The sequence below is a fragment of the Entelurus aequoreus genome, linkage group LG16 (genome assembly GCF_033978785.1).
Source record: "Entelurus aequoreus isolate RoL-2023_Sb linkage group LG16, RoL_Eaeq_v1.1, whole genome shotgun sequence".
NCBI lineage: Eukaryota > Metazoa > Chordata > Actinopteri > Syngnathiformes > Syngnathidae > Entelurus > Entelurus aequoreus.
In genome coordinates, this window is record NC_084746.1 from 51,047,562 (window position 1) to 51,065,209 (window position 17,648).

General features: G+C 38.5%; 1 protein-coding gene across 1 annotated transcript in view; it reads right to left on the reverse strand.

Moving 5' to 3' along the window:
- Nucleotides 1-16,021, reverse strand: part of gipc2 (GIPC PDZ domain containing family, member 2) — a 32,431-nt gene extending 16,410 nt beyond the window's left edge. Inside the window, exon 1 of the mRNA XM_062023605.1 lies at nt 15,422-16,021. Within this exon, the coding sequence (XP_061879589.1) occupies nt 15,422-15,700 (279 nt within the window). The 5' untranslated portion in view covers nt 15,701-16,021. The remainder of the gene's footprint in view (nt 1-15,421) is intronic.
- Nucleotides 16,022-17,648: the final 1,627 nt, after the last annotated feature.

The window sequence follows — 17,648 nt, forward strand, 5'->3', positions numbered from 1 at the left end:
TCACCAATACCCAGCCCCACCAACAAGTATACTGCAGAACAGAACCAATGTTGTAAGAATGCTGCAGAGCAATGATAGCGCTGAGGAGTTCACAGTAAACAACAATGTGATTTAGGTGGATTGTACGTCGATAAAGCTGCTGGATGCTGGCCACTCTTAAGGCTTCAGACAAAGCTGCTTGTAGCATTAAAGAGAAAAAAACACCACACGGTTGCCTACAGCCATAGATGTTAATGTCAATGTCTTTGAGCCAGCGCTAATTGGACAAACACGGCTACTATAAGAGACTCTGTAGTAGGGCTGGGCGATATGGACAAAAAAATGTATATCTTGATATATTTTTACTTAAACTTGATATTACATATATATCTCGATACATTTTTCGGTGAAAGTATACATATAAAGATATTCACTTTTGAGCGAGATTCGCTGAAATTGAAGTGAATGACAATTAACCCAGTTAGTCAAGTTGGGTATTAACAGCACAGAAAAGGAACTGTTTAAGTAGTACAGAATTACATAACAAATAAAATAGAAAAATATTATTTCTACGTAAAATAAATAACATAGCTGATTTTAATACAAAATGTATCAAAATCAGGCAGGACTTTGTGATTTCCCTTTCTGGTTCAATGACCCGCCCTATCTTGCCTCTGATTGGCCTGTCCCTAACCAATCGTGACTCATCATAGTAAACAACCAACCAATCATGGATGTTCTTATACGTGCAAGCACGTCTTGGAAGGAGGAAGGGGAGGGGTTTAGTAGCCCATGGAGGGGGAGAACAAGGAACACAACAAAATAAGCGGCGTTTGGTCATTTTAACGTGAAATAAATTATATCGATATTACGATATTTTCTTAATATTTTGTTTAAAAATATATCGATATATCTTACAAACTCGACATATCGCTAAGCCCTACTCTGTAGTGTAGTTCCTGAATAGTTCATTCCAGTGTGTCCATATTAATCATCATTTTATGATTGCATTACATATGTAACGGTTTTACAAACTTTACATACATTTTAATCTAGAATAGTATAACCAAAATTGGGTTAAACATAAAACAATGAACCCATAGAGAATAAACCCTCTTCATCAACTACACACACTCTTCTTGTATGTGCAAGTCATACATTTTACACAGTGTTTAAAGTTTGCTAGGGAAAGCGTCGTATACATCGTCTCCAAGAAGAGCGTGTGATTAGACAGGAACATGGACACCCAACTCCACCCAAAAAATGCTGCTTTGTGCTTTAACCATCGTCATGCGCTTGAAAAAAGGGCGACTAAAAGCACACCTGAACTTCTCACAGGGAAACACCCAGTTATGAAACATGACACAGCAGTGGCCCTGCCCACAAGCTTTTCCAGCGGCCAGCCTCAGAGAGAGATCAAAAAAAGGTCAATGTTCATCTTCATTCGGTCTTCCTGTGTCAGCTGCTTGAACAAGAGAGTGCTGAAGTCAGCTGTGTGGATTCTTTGAGAAGGAAATGACAGCAATCAGCATCGAGGTGGTGCAATGATTGATTAACTGTGGCTACACAGAGTTCCACAGCGATAGGTGGCGCTTCAGATGGCCGCCACTGTACTTACTGGGCTCTCTCGTAGTAGTTGCGTTTTTCTTTTGTTTCTTGCATTGAACAAAGAGAGCACAGTCTACCAAGTCAAATTCCTTGTGTGTTAAACATACTTGGCCAATAAAGCTGATTCTGAGTCTGATTAACAGATTGGTGTCGCACCACATTGTGGTTGAGCGAGGGCCCAGTCTACATCCAAAAAGACCTAATGCTTCAAACGCTTAACACTCACTGTAACAAAGACCGGGGGCCTTCACAATCTAACCGTACAAAGTTTGTCCGGGTGGCAACACTCAAATGTCCTGTATCACAAATGTGACGAACACTAAAGAGACCCGGTCATGTGTCTCTGTTCGCCATCAAGCGCTGCAGGAAGTCCCTCACGTCCCGTTGGCGGAACAGATAACCTGCCGTGGGGGTCCCAAAGGAGCAGCTCTGCATTGGGCCCCCTCCTTCAATAAACATGAGTTGGCGCCATATTGGCTATGCACATGCATTTTGATACCCAGTTGATTTTGTGGAATTTTTATGTTTCCAATTATTAATATTGTGATTATTTACACTAGTATTGATTGTTACTATTGGTAGATCTAGTCATTTGAGGCATCCGGCTTCAGTTTTATTATCATGTGTGTGGGATAATCATACAAACAATCTGATAGGCTTTCATTGGAAAAATCTGACAAACATGTACAGACTTTACCCTTTACTTGACTTCAAAGGTGACCAGCACATCCTCTGGGTTCATGGTCTGATTTGGACCAGTTTTTAAAAATGCAATGCTCGCTCGGAGTGCTGTAGATGTGTAGGTGTGGCCTGGAGAAGCTTTTTGCCTACAATTTACGGGCGGCTTAAATACCACTAACACCAGTGGACATCAGCGCTTGCCTTCTGGTCTGGCACCAGACTTTTCTAATCCAACAGATTAAGCGTTGTTATTTTATTTGTCGGAAGACCGAGCGGACATGTTAGGATGCAACACACACTTTAATTGTTGAATATGTGTACACAGGTTGTTTTCATTCAAGGCGCTAGTGTGAGAAGTGATCTTTTGCATAACCCAGTTTACAGCCCTCGATTTTCAGCAATCATTTTCTATCTTGTCAACAACAGACAAGGCAACGGAAAGTAAACGTGGATATACTTCAGAGTAGTCGATGTACAGCTTGTGTATTAGTAGAGGTTAGGGATGTAACAATTTGAAAATTTATATCACGGTTATTATTATAGCGGTATTGTTGAATGTGCTCATAATGTATTTATACACACAATTAAATATCTTTTACCAAGTTTTATTTTTTTCAAGAAATAACTATACATTGACACAGTGCACTTTCATGGCAGAATAAATATTAAAATATTGTTCTGGATTCTTAAGAGTTATATTTTTTGGAGTTTTTGAATTTTAATTTTTTTCCATTTTAATTGGTAAAAGTTTTAGAATGTTTTTTTAGTACATAAAGGCAAATTGAGGGTTCAACTTGCTTCACGCCCAGTTTATGTGATATCACGCAAGTTCACTTTCTGTTGTAAACAGCTATGTCTTTGTTAATAAAGTTGTATAAAAATACATTTGTGTCATATCATATATGTGTATATGCCATATAGATCGAATACTTTTCCTAAGAGAGCACAGTTTGTAGATTCAGTGTGCCCAACTGAATAGCTCAGTTGCTCAGACAGTAATGTGTTTATATAAGTTTAGCTGTGGTATGTCATTTCTTAATGTGGAAAGTTGTTAATGTGTCCTGTATTCATGTTAACATTTACGATAGCGAGCGAGCTAGCGCTATTCCTTGCCCGTATGTGGGCTCTGTACCGAGGATGTCGTTGTGGCTTGTACAGCCCTTTGAGACACTTGTGATTTAGGGCTATATAAATAAACATTGATTGATTGATTGATATTCGGTACGCGATATAATCAAACTGCAGCCATCAATTCCAGTTTTTCGATCATTTTAATTTACAACAGTAAAACTAACCGGCAGAAGTTTTGCCGTGGTTATCATTAGAGCTGAAACAATTACAAAATATATTTGAGGAATTTTCGCTGCCTCGAGGCCTTGTTTTTTCTTTTTTACGGCATTTTTCTCGTTTAATAAACTGTAGTCAAAGCTCACACTTTGCACGGACTGTTTAAGTGTTGCATAGCTTGTTTACGTCACAGATCATACACGCCCTGCAAAACACCGTTCTTTTAAATACGCTTGAGTTTAGAAAACTTTTTCGCCGACATACTGTAATTTAAAATGGCAGATGCTGCAGAAAGCAGTGGACAAGAGCCACCGCATAACGAGGGAATTCAGAAGCGACAAAAGTTGTCTAAGGTGTGGGAACACGTCCCACTAAAATCGAAGGAAAACACAGTAATATGCAAGCATTGCAAAGTGGTGCTTGCATACCACAATAGCACAAGTTCGATGCTGCAGCACCTGTCGAGAAAGCATCCGATTGAGGGACGTCCAGAGGCGAGGTAAGTAATCAATTATTAAATGTAAAGGCAAAAGTTGTGTTAGTAAAATAAATGTCATTTATTATGATAACCAGGATGTGTTCTCTCACTCCCGCAAATTCATCAAATGCTGCCAAAAGGTGTTGAAAACTAACGACGCTATCCTAGCTGTCGTGTTCAATTAGCCTTTCATTAGTAACCACGCGAAAGCAGTCGTGCAAAGTTATTCAGGAGCTTACATAAGAAATGCAATGTAAATGTTTTACTTCCCTTAATTGGAGTAAGATCATTTGCTTAACATGCTTTCTTTGGTCGAAACTTTTATTCTGAAGCTCGAAGGGCATTTTCCCCGACCTGTCAGTTAGGCGTAAACAAATGCATATTGCAGTTGGGCACATGTTTGATATGGTTTGATCCTGCGGAGTGTGTTCATGGCGTGCCTTTTGTTGTCTGTCACTTCTATGGGTTACGTGAACCGAACGGAAACACAATGAGGATTAAATGTTTTTGCAAGATCGCTCTTTCTTGTCTGAGACGGCGTTATTGATTTGATTTAAGTTTAGCAGACGTGCGCTGAGGCTGCGTATCATCATGCTTTGCTAATTGATGTGGATCCAGAAAACAGCCGTGAACCTTTTGGCTTCTATCTTTGACAATCAAATGTGGCACGGAAATAAATCTACCGGTAAGTTGGCCAAATTTTCGGTGCATCCCTACATTTAACCACGGACGTATTTCACCTGTGCGTGTCAGCCTTCAATAATGCAAATCAAAAACAGGCATTTAGGAAAGAAAAGACTATAAGCCAAACGCAATAATTTATAGCACATCTTAACATGTATAATTAAACCTTAATTAAGCAAAAATATGATTTATTCGATTACTTGATTAATCGATCGGGATATTCGATAGAGGTTTACTATTAACAGACATGTATCATTTTCTCAATAACTGGCAACACAAGTGAGTACACCCAGTGTTTCCCACACATTCATTTATTTGTGGCGGCCCGCCACGAAAGAATTAAGGCCGCTACAAATAGATTTTTCGGCTTTTTTTTTTTTTTTTGTCCTGTCCAGCTTCTCAGGCAAATTATATAGTTGATGTAGATGCCCATATCGGCTGTTCAGATTTACTTTACAAAAGAGAAGTGTAGTATCAAGATTTTTGGAGCTCTTTGTTCAGTGGATCAGATGTTTGATGAAGCTCTGTGTCTATCTACCACCACTACTGTTTTCTGTTTATTTGTTACTGACTGTGGCAGGACACCTCTGCCTCTGTTTCACTTTATGTTGCTGGTAAATAATATGGTTGTAGTAGTAGGCTAAAGTTAAATTATTTAGTATGCACTAATTAAAGGGGCAGAGCTTTAAGAGACATTTTAGCTTTTATATTTTTATAAGATATATTTTTTGTAAGAACCACAATTAATAAATATATTTCAGTGAATAACTTATTGTTCAAATCTGTATATAAATATGTACATAAAGTGTTGTAATTATATTGTAAAATGGATGGATGGACGTTTAAAACAAAACTGTTATTATTAATTAGTAAGTGTACATTTTTTTAGCCTTTTTAGAGAAAATCATATCATTGTAGTAAATTATGCAAATTACTCGATGATGTCATGGTGACCACGCCCATAGCCACGCCCCCACCGCCACAGGTATCTTGGCAGTTTATGGGAAACACTGACACCACACAGTGAACATGTCCAAATTAGTGTGGTTGGTGTGGATATTTAGTGTGATCATGGTTCCCTAGCACTGCCTTAATCTTCTTGGACGTGGTATTGCGCAGAGCTGCACATGTTACTGGCACGCTCTTCCACTTCTGGTGGATATTTGACTTCTTTCACTTCCTTCATAGGGCTGCAGCTATCAATTATTTTAGTATTCGAGTTATCTATTGATTAATTGAATAAAATACACACTCTAGCCTCAATGCAACCTTTAGGGAAAATAGTTGAAATAAACAAGGATTTTTCTAATGACCATTATTGTCTCTTCTTATAAATGCACATACCATTGAAATGTCATTTTTTCCAATGGGAGCATCACGATACAGTATATTACTTACATAAAAAAACAAGTTGTAGCCAGCCTGTACTCTACAGTATCTCTATGCCCAGACAAGTCGAGACAAAGGCCAGGACGTCCTCATTTAGTGTTATCGACAGACCTGATGGAACAAATAGCACCAGAAGTGAGACAAAACCTCCCTCGTCTGGCTGTTTTTTCAGAAGGTGCGAGACAGATTTGTGAGCAATGCGTCTCTCGGCTTCACATCCCAGCGTGCCGAGGCCATCAGCCTGCGTGGAGGGACAAAATAAAAAATAGGAGCCTAGCAGGTGGCGGCAGCCTTTTGTGTTAGTAGTAGTATACTGCAATACAGCATTCAATAATAAAATACAGTTATCTACTGTATCTACGCTGGGTTTAAAGACCAAATGCTGACGCAAGACAGGGTGTGTTCTCCTAATGACCACCACTTATAAAGCCGTTTACCCAAATGCTTACACGTTGGTTAAACTTGCAGTGTTTAAAAAAAAAACTAAATAGAAAAAACCTAGGTACCACAGTTTCTCTAAATTTTATTAACAGGACATTTGATTCAAGAATTATATAGGATTGGATTGATTGAATTTTTTTTGCAGTAGGTCAATGTTTCCCCTGCAAATGTTTTAGGGGGCACCCCCACCTCCAAGAGGGTTGGGCTATTATTTTTGCAGAAAATCACAACTGATTTCATTTAGGGTTATCATAGAACAGGTCAAATAATATTACAGTGTTTCCCATAAACTGCCAAGATACCTGAGGCGGTGGGGGCGTGGCTATGGGCGTGGCTATGGGCGTGGTCACATGACATGCTCGAGTAATTTGCATAATTTACTACAATGATATGATTTTCTCTAAAAAGGCTCAAAAAATGTATACTTACTAATTAATAACAGTTTTGTTTTAAACGTCCATCCATTCATCCATTTTACAATATAATTACAACACTTTATGTACATATTTATATACAGATTTGAACAATAAGTTATTCACTGAAATATATTTATTAATTGTGGTTCTTACAAAAAATATATCTTATAAAATATAAAAGCTAAAATGTCTCTTAAAGCTCTGCCCCTTTAATTAGTGCATACTAAATAATTTAACTTTAGCCTACTACTGCAACCATATTATTTACCAGCAACATAAAGTGAAACAGAGGCAGAGGTGTCCTGCCACAGTCAGTAACAAATAAACAGAAAACAGTAGTGGTCAAATACAAATAAGGCAACAAGAGAAGTATCCTACACTTCTCTTTTGTAAAGTAAATCTCAACGGCCTATATGGGCATCTACATCAACTATATGATTTGCCTGAGAAGCTGGACAGGACAAAAAAAAAAAAAAAAAAAAAAAAAATTTTTTTTTTTTTTAAATTATTTTATTTTTATTTTTATTTGTGGCGGACGTAATTCTTTCGTGGCGGGCCGCCACAAATAAATGAATGTGTGGGAAACACTGTATTATGGAACAAACTAAATAGCATTATCTTATTTATTGTACTTACACAACGACATGTCATCTCTTTCTCTAATTCAGGAGTGTCCAAAGTGTGGCCCGGGGGGCTTTTGCAGCCAGCATCTTAGGTTTTTTTTACTACAAAATAAACACATCCCAGAGTCGAACGTTACACAAAATAACTAACAAAAAAATGGAACTGGCCCAAATTCCCCCAAAAGTGGGACCTGAAAACCTAAAGGGGCAACAGCGTGTGCTTCCTACTGTATATGGTCTTTGATCATATCTGTGCATCCTGTCATGATGAAAATGTGTAGATATTTCTTGCAAGATATGTTAAGTTTTCGAGTATGCTAAAGCTCTTAAAAGGTGTTAATTGGCAGAATAATAATAATAATAATCAGTAAAGAATAATAAGAAGAAGGTAAATATCTCAAGGGAATTATGAATTACACTAATTTGCTTTGTCATCCATCACACAAAGCTAAGATATGGATGTTTTAATCAGTTTGTTAAGCCTACATTCATTGACCAATTTTTGTATTGCTTTTAGTAAAGTAGCCCCTGCATCCTCCCAATTTTGTGTAAGCGACCCTAGCTGGAAAAAGTTTGGACACGCCCTTCTCTTCCCGGTCACATGTTTACTATTATGCCACGCACAGAGAAGTAATTGCATTAACCAAATAGCGTGTCTTCATTTTGAGTGCCAGGCATAAGGGGAAGATGGATCAATCCATAAATGTGTAGTGTTGATACTAAGGTTAGTATTATTGTGTGGTGGGACCCATTACCTCCCTGCTTGGCACTCAGCATCAAGGGTTGGAATTGGGGGTCAAATCACCAATATGATTCCCGAGCGCAGCCACCGCCTCTGCTCACTGCTTCCCTCACCTCCCAGGGGGTGGAACAAGGGGATGGGTCAAATGCAGAGAGTAATTTCACCACACCTATTGTGTGTGTGTGTGTGTGTGTGTGTGTGTGTGTGTGTGTGTGTGTGTGTGTGTGTGTGTGTGTGTGTGTGTGACTATGAGTGGTACTTTACCTTTAATAAGATTGATATTTTTTATTTTCCACAAATATTTGTGGTGGTTATTGTTTACAAACTCAGGGAATGCTAGGCGTTGTCAACAAACATGAATGTACCGTATCAGCAAAAACATCAAGTTAAAATGTGAAAATTATAATTAAATAAGTGCATTGTATAATTACAACACTCATAACTGAAAAGATATTACTAATAATTGACTAAAATAGGATGACAAAAATATTTCAATAAAAATAAACTATTAATAATTAAAGTACCATTACAAAATAAAATTAAAAAAATAAAATAAAATAAAATAAATTTTTTTAATATCAAATCGAAATAAGTGTCTGACCCAAGAGCGTAAATAAGCGTGATCATCTGTGACTAAGCTGCCGAAGAGAATTGTCACGCAGCCAATAGCACTCACCATAAGTACATTTTAAAAATTACTGTAAATACAAGTGATCTGCAAAAAAATCTTAGTAATTTTTTTTTGTGCTTCTTACAAGAATACCGTAATTTCCGGACTATAAGCTGCACCGGACTATAAGCCGCACCAGCTAAATTTAGGGGAAAATACAGATTGCTCCATATATAAGCCGCACCCGACTATAAGACGCAGGGTTTTGATGTGTAATTAGCGTAGTATATAGGGGTTCCTGCTACCACGGAGGGGATTGTCGGGACAGAGATGACTGTTTGGGAACGCAAAGCGTCCCATTTATTAACAATAAATCTTTCAATCATTCAATCAAACTTTCACATCTTTGACATGGCGAACAGCATTCGTGCAGAGTACAAATAATACAACGGTGCAAAGTAATACAAAGTGCTCGCCTGTACGTTATCAAAATAACCAGCCTACCGGTATATGAAAAGTCAGTCTTTAATCATTGTGTCATCGTCTTCCTCCTGCGTACTAAAACCACCGAAATCCTCTTCGTCGGTGTCGGAGAAGAACAGGCCGTAAATAAGCCGCACCCTTGTATAAGCCGCAGGGACCAGAACGAGGGGGAAAAGTAGCGGCTTATAGTCCGGAAATTACGGTAATTTGGAACCAGTCATTGTCATTCCGCTAACACACTTTACTACATTCAATATAACAGAGCTGCTGCATTAAGTTGGTTGATGTCTTGACTAATATGACAGAAAAGTTCCATACATTTGAACTAGTTGTTTACTTTAACAATTGCATTGTGGGCCATCTTAAATGCTCTCATTGGCAGTTATGGCCCGAAACTGTTTGTTGCCCACCCAACAAATTCCAAAAAGTTATTTCTGTTCAAATTAATTCAGATTGACCAAGAAGAACACTGTTTAGATCAGGCCTGGGCAATTATTTTGACTCGGGGGCCACATTTAGAGAAAAAAAATGTCTGGGGGCCGGTATATCTATCTATCTATGTGTGTGTTTATATATATATATATATATATATATATATATATATATATATATATATATATATATATATATATATATATATATATATATATATATATATATATATATATATATATATATATATATATATATATATATATATATATATATATAAAAATATACACACACATATATAAGCTGTGACAATCTGCTGTACAATGTGTGTGTGTTTGGGTCCTATTTTTAGGAACACTAATACAAAACCTCACAATAATGTCTGATTGAATGCTAAAAACGTTATGACGGACCGCCTTAGGAAACAGAATGGAATTTTACATGTTCTACTGAATGAGACACCCAGAATGTACATGAATATAAAGAATGTGGGATTTACAATATTAACTGTGAACGATAAAACACTGAATATCGACAACATATGAACGCCACACCCCCTCTCCATCCACATTATTTACAATCAAGCAAAACACAACAAAAATGCAACAAACGGCGAAATATGAACGCGAAGAGTAAAAAAAAACAAAACACCTACAATCTGATATATTGTCACTTTTCTTGTAGAACTTTGTTGTAAAAATCTCCTTCCGCGTCTGTCCCTGACACCCGCATTTCAGGTCACTCTGGGAACACTCTGTGGAAACGCTCCCCACCCACACTGCTTGGTGCTTCATCTGAACTGCTGTGACTTAGATTACTATCGTAACTAATTTGTAGGGCTGTGAATCTTTGGGTGTCCCACGATTCAATTCAATATCGATTCTTGGGGTCACGATTCAATTCAAAGTCGATTTTTTTTCAATTCAACACGATTTTCCCGATTCAAAAGGATTCTCTATTCATGGAATACATAGATTTCAGCAGGATCTACCCCAGTCTGCTGACATGCAAGCAGAGTAGTAGATTTTTGTTAAAAGCTTTTATAATTGTAAAGGACAATGTTTTATCAACTGATTGCAATAATGTAAATTTGTTTTAACTATTAAATGAACCAAAAATATGACTTATTTTATCTTTGTGAAAATATTGGACACAGTGTGTTGTCAAGCTTATGAGATGCGATGCAAGTGTAAGCCACTGTGACACAATTGTTCATTTATTTATTTATTTATAAATGTCTAATGATAATGTCAATGAGGGATTTTTAATCACTGCTATGTTGAAATTGTAACTAATATTGATACTGTTGTTGGTAATATTCATTTTTGTTTCACTCCTTTTGGTTTGTTCTGTGTGGTGTTTGTGTCTCCTCTCAATTGCTCTGTTTCTTGCAGTTCTGAGTGTTGCTGGGTCGGGTTTGGTTTTGGAATTGGATTGCATTGTTATGGTATTGCTGTGTATTGTTTTGTTGTAATGATTAATTCAAAAAAAAAAAAAAAAAAATTTAAAACTTTTTTTTTTAATAAATACATTTTTTTTTTAAATCTATTTTTTAAAAATGAGAATCGATTTTGAATCACACAATGCGATAATCGCGATTCAAATTCGAATCGATTTTTTCCCACACCCCTAATTAGATGACCATAGTAACTAGTATATAATTCAAAAGCGCAGATTCCAACCATTGAAATACTTTGTATAGTTCAAGACTTACGGTCATTAGAAAACATCACTGCACATCATAATGGTGGCTACAGTTTCCATCGTAAAGATCTAAAAAAAGTTTTTGGGAATGTCCGGCGGGCCAGATTGAAAAGCTTAACCGGCCGCATGTGGCCCCCGGGCCTTAATTTGCCCAGGTCTGGTTTAGACAGTGTTGGGACTAACGCGTTACAAAGTAACGCGTTACTGTAACGGCGTTAGTTTCGGCGGTAACTAGTAATCTAACGCGTTATTTTTTATATTCAGTAACTCAGTTACCGTTACTACATGATGCGTTACTGCGTTATTTTACGTTATTTTTTATGTAGTATCGGCTAGAAACAGAAGATCTGAGTGTGTTTTATTGGAGCGCTGCGGTGGAAAAGAAAAGGCGTGCTTTCTGTGGGTGGGGGCGGGGGTGACTCCCATACCGTAGTTGAGGAGCGCAGGGGAGACGTTCCTTCGGGGCTAACAACCTTCACTTTACCCGGAAGTGGTCTTTACAGCTGAGGGTGAATGACGACGGCGGTTTGTTGCAACTTTGTGACTTTATTGGACGCAGCCATCCACCAAGCTAGAGCACCTGCACGCACTCACTCACTGTCACCGCTCGCTCACCTCTCTCGCCCACTCACTCACTGACGTCACTCACCTCACATGTTGTCATATCTTAAAGGGCCACACACACACATACGCTACTCTCATAACAACTAACAAGACATCATGGCGAAGCCAGAAGTCGAGTTTTTTAACATGGAGACATTCTCAATACTTTTCTTTTGTCGAGCACAAAGAAAATAACATTTCAGTTAAATGTAAGTTGTGTCTTGGATCAAGGATCCTATCTACTTAAAGTTAACGTTAAAGTGCCATTATGTTGCAGCTATTTAAAATAGTTTTGTCAATTTGTTCTGGCCTGAAATAAATTGGCCCTTTGAAACATATCTTTGTCTTTGTGTGTTGTATGTAGACCACATTGTTTGTGTGTTGTATGTAGAGCACATTGTTTGTGTGTTGTATGTAGAGCACATTGTTTGTGTGTTGTATGTAGACCACATTGTTTGTGTGTTGTATGTAGACCACATTGTTTGTGTGTTGTATGTAGAGCACATTGTTTGTGTGTTGTATGTAGACCACATTGTTTGTGTGTTGTATGTAGAGCACATTGTTTGTGTGTTGTATGTAGACCACATTGTTTGTGTGTTGTATGTAGAGCACATTGTTTGTGTGTTGTATGTACATACAACACACAAACATTGTTTGTGTGTTGTATGTAGAGCACATTGTTTGTGTTGTATGTAGAGCACATTGTTTGTGTGTTGTATGTAGACCACGTTGTTTGTGTGTTGTATGTAGACCACATTGTTTGTGTGTTGTATGTAGAGCACATTGTTTGTGTGTTGTATGTAGAGCACATTGTTTGTGTGTTGTATGTAGAGCACATTGTTTGTGTGTTGTATGTAGACCACATTGTTTGTGTGTTGTATGTAGACCACATTGTTTGTGTGTTGTATGTAGACCACATTGTTTGTGTGTTGTATGTAGACCACATTGTTTGTGTGTTGTATGTAGACCACATTGTTTGTGTGTTGTATGTAGACCACATTGTTTGTGTGTTGTATGTAGACCACATTGCTTAGCAGAGTTCAGTGATGCAAATGCATGTCAAGTTGATCAACAGATGGTATTATTCTCCAGTGCAATAACAGCACTGAAATGAAGGCTAAAAGGGCATTAATGGGAGCCTTAAAAAAAAAGGGGAAAAAAGAAGTAACTAAATAGTTACTTTTCACAGTAACGCATTACTTTTTGGTGTAAGTAACTGAGTTAGTAACTGAGTTACTTTTGAAATAAAGTAACTAGTAACTATACTGGTTTTCAGTAAGTAACCCAACACTGGGTTTAGATCAGGGGTCTCAAACATGCGGCCCGCGGGCCAATTGCGGCCCGCGAGACGTTATTGTGCGGCCCCCACCTTAATATGAACGTTTAATGTTAGTGCGGCCCGCAAGTTTTATATGAATGGCGCTTTACAGCGTTGTGTGCGCGGAGCTGAAGCATTCTTGCCAACCCTCCCGACTTTCAACCCTCAACAATACCGAGGACAACAATATTGAGGGCACTATTGAGGGCGGGCATACCGTGACGGCATTGCCTTTAGCGTCCGCTTTTTCTCCATACAATCAACGTGCCAGCCCAGTCACAAGTTGTATGCGGCTTCAACAGACACACACAAGTGACGGCAAGACATACCTGGTCAACAGCCACACATGTTACAGAGGGTGGCCGTTTTAACAACTTTAACACTCTTACTAATATGCGCCACACTGTGAACCCACACCAAACAAGGATGACAAACACATTTCGGGAGAACATCCGCACTGTAACACAACATAAACACAACATAACAAATACCCAGAATCCCTTGTAGCCCTAACTCTTCCGGGCTACAAGGAATCTACCAATCATGGTGTGGTATATGGCTCTCGAGGGCCGAACATTGATGTCACTTGCGTGATGCAAGCAGAGAAACGTTTTGCTGCTTTTCCACGAGACCCGCACACGCTCTCCCTCCCTCCCTCCCTCCCTCCCTCCCTCACTCCCTCACTCCCTCGCTCTCTCTCTCTCTCGCTCTGTCACTGTGTGTGTCTTTCTCGCTCCCGCCGGTCCAGGCGGGGGAGACGAGCGGTCCGGTAGCTTCCGAATACAAAACTGTGGTGCACTGGACCCCAGCGCTGATACTCCGACAGAGAGTCGCTGGGCGAATCGGACGTGTAACACGTTAAGTCGTGATGTTAGCCCGTTCGGGGCTAATTGTGCTACCGTGACTTTAAACTCCCCACCCCCTCCCGTTGGCTCCAGACAGAGACAATTTTTGTTATTTGGGTCCAAAATACCCCTGCATTAGTGGAAAAGCGGCAAACGAGTGAAAGCGAGAGAAACATTGCCATGGAGACGAGGGTTGTCTTACGTGCCTGGCTGCAGTCACACCGCGACACCTGTCCGTCAGTAATAAAGTCCCTGATAACCCTGGACCAATTCAAACCGTTATTTGTTTTTTTTATTGTTTAATTTGCATTGCCTCACACGATGAACACTAAATATATTTTTATATGACGCCATATAACACTCCGGGAGCCGTCACTTTTTCCCGGTACTTTACGCCGACCGCCGTGTTGCTGTCGGGAGGAAAAGCGGAACGACACACATTGTGGAAATAACATTATTCTCCGTGCGTCGGCTAAATACAAATATATTCCACAACCCCAAACATGTCTTTTTCAAAGTGTGCAGTGAAGAGAAAGGTTAGTGATGAGCAAAAACAATTCCAGGAAAAGTGGAAGATGCAATATTTCTTTGTTGAGCACAGGGGCACCCCGACGTGTCTTATTTGCACAGAGAAAGTTGCTGTGCACAAGGAATACAATTTAAAACGTCATTATACCACTAGACATGCTGAGGAGTATGCAAAATACCAGGGAGATGAAAGAGTGAACCGGGTTGCACATTATGTGTATGTGTATACATTGTTGCTGACTGGAGAAATCAAATTATTATTGTTATTACTTATGACTGACTGATTTATTTACTTAATTCTCATTTTGTTCATTTATATTTTGATTTTATTTTGTGTTGAAAATAAAAATAAAGACATTTAAAAATATTTTTTTTAAGAAATCTTTACTTGCGGCCCAGCCTCACCCAGACTCTACATCCAGTGGCCCCCAAGCAAATTGAGTTTGAGACCCCTGGTTTAGATCATTCATACGTCCAATGAAAACAGGTTAAAGTGAATCTGGACCACTTGGCCCTATGGCAAAGCCAATAAGGAGTGTTGTGTTGTGGGTTGGGGGGAGTCTTCCTTACCTCTGGTGGGCTGATCTTGAAGGCGTCTGCTATCTTGGTATAGAGCTCCTTGACGTTGCCGAAGCCCTCGATCCTACCCGTGGGGCTTCCATGGGCCAGCTGCGTGTGGAAGACCAGTTTGGGCCGCAGGTTGGCGGGCGGAGGCGGTAGCCCGGCGCCATTGACGGCGGACTTAGTGAGCGAACCCCCGGCACCTGCGTGACCGCCGCCGACCTCCTCGTTGTCCACCAGGTGCTCCTTGGTCGACTTGTTTTTCTTCCTCCACGGACCCAGTGGCATTTTCTTTTCGTGGTTTGCTTGTCAGCGCTGCTAAAACATTGGAACCTGTTGAAGAACAACAATCTTCCTCGCTCTTATTTACTTCCTTGTTTCCGCGTCGAGCTCTTCTCCTTTCCTTCCTTCCTTCTTTCTTCCCACCGACGACACCTTTCTCTTCCCTCACCTGGCTGCGACTGGTTCCTCGACAGCGTTATTTTGGAGCAAATAACAACGGCAAAGAGGCAACAGGTAGCCGGGGATCAAGTGTGAGGAAACCTGCGGCTAACAATAGCTGCTCTGTGCGCGCCTCAGTTGGGCGCAGGCGCACTGAGGACCGGCAGCACCTGTGCACTCCAGCGGTCACTTCATTGGGTACACCTGCATCACTTAACCCAGAGGTGTCAAAGTCGTTTTTACTGAGGGCCACGTCTAATAGTGAATACTATTATTACACCATTTTAATGCATTTTTTGTAGATTAAAAAAAAAAAAAAAAAGTAAAAAAAATTTGGTAAATTGCAATAATCTCACCTCAAAATTGTGTGTATATTACTGTAAATGGAAAAACAGTACTGCTGTTTTTATGGTAAAAAAAAAAAAAAAAAAAGGCAGCTCAGTTGCCAGAATTTTAATGTAAAATTTACATTTGTTTTTTTATTGTAAATTTTTTTTAAAAATGCAATTTTAGAGTAATATTTTGGCACCTGAGCTGCCAGTTTGTTTGTTTTTTTAATACCTCAAATCAACACCTGTAGATTTTTCGGTGTATAAAAAAATAAAAATATAATAATATAATATTAGTACCGTATTTTTCGGAGTATAAGTCGCTCCGGAGTATAAGTCGCACCGGCCGAAAATGCATAATAAAGAAGGAAAAAAACATATGTAAGTCGCACTGGAGTATAAGTCGCATTTTTTGGGGAAATGTATTTGATAAAAGCCAACACCAAGAATAGACATTTGAAAGGCAATTTAAAATGTCTAAAGAATAGTGAACAACAGGCTGAATAAGTGTACGTTATATGAGGCATAAATAACCAACTGGTATGTTAACGTAACATATTATGGTAAGAGTCATTCAAATAACTATAACATATAGAACATGCTATACGTTTACCAAACAATCTGTCACTCCTAATCGCTAAATCCCATGAAATCTTATACGTCTAGTCTCTTACGTGAATGAGCTAGATAATATTATTTGATATTTTACGGTAATGTGTTAATGATTTCACACATAAGTCGCTCCTGAGTATAAGTCGCACCCCCGGCCAAACTATGAAAAAAACTGCGACTTATAGTCCGAAAAATACGGTATATATTACTGTGTATATAATATGTAAATATTACATATATGTTATATTTTATATTGCTACTACGGCACATTTTTAGTCTACTTTATACCTGCATTATCCTTTACATCATTACACTTTCCATCCTTTGTAACTGAGCTACTGTGTGGAACAATTTCCCTTGTGGATCAATAAAGTTTGTCTAAGTTTAAGTCTAAGTATTACTGTAAATGCCAAAATGACATCGCAATTTATTAGAGTAAAAAAAAGTACTGTTTTATTTATTTATATAGAGAAAAATGCTGTAAAAACCACAGTAAATTTCACAATTTTACCATGAAACATATTTCTCCTTTTGCATTGCACAATTGGATGGATAACTTGCTTTGAAATTATTATACAATAATTACATATATATTATTTTTTCTATTTATTTATTTATATTTAAAAAATGATGTGAATGTTTGATAATATATTTTTGCATAATTAGACAATATTTAAGTTGACATCATTTGCGATTACATGGAGTACATTTTTTCTTTCCCTCGCAAAATAGAAAGAAATAATACATTTAGTAAGAAAAGTTACAGTACTTTATTGTACTTTACTTTATTTTATTTTTCAGGCTTTCGAGGGCCAAATAAAATGAAGTGGCGGGCCACATCTGGCCCCCGGGCC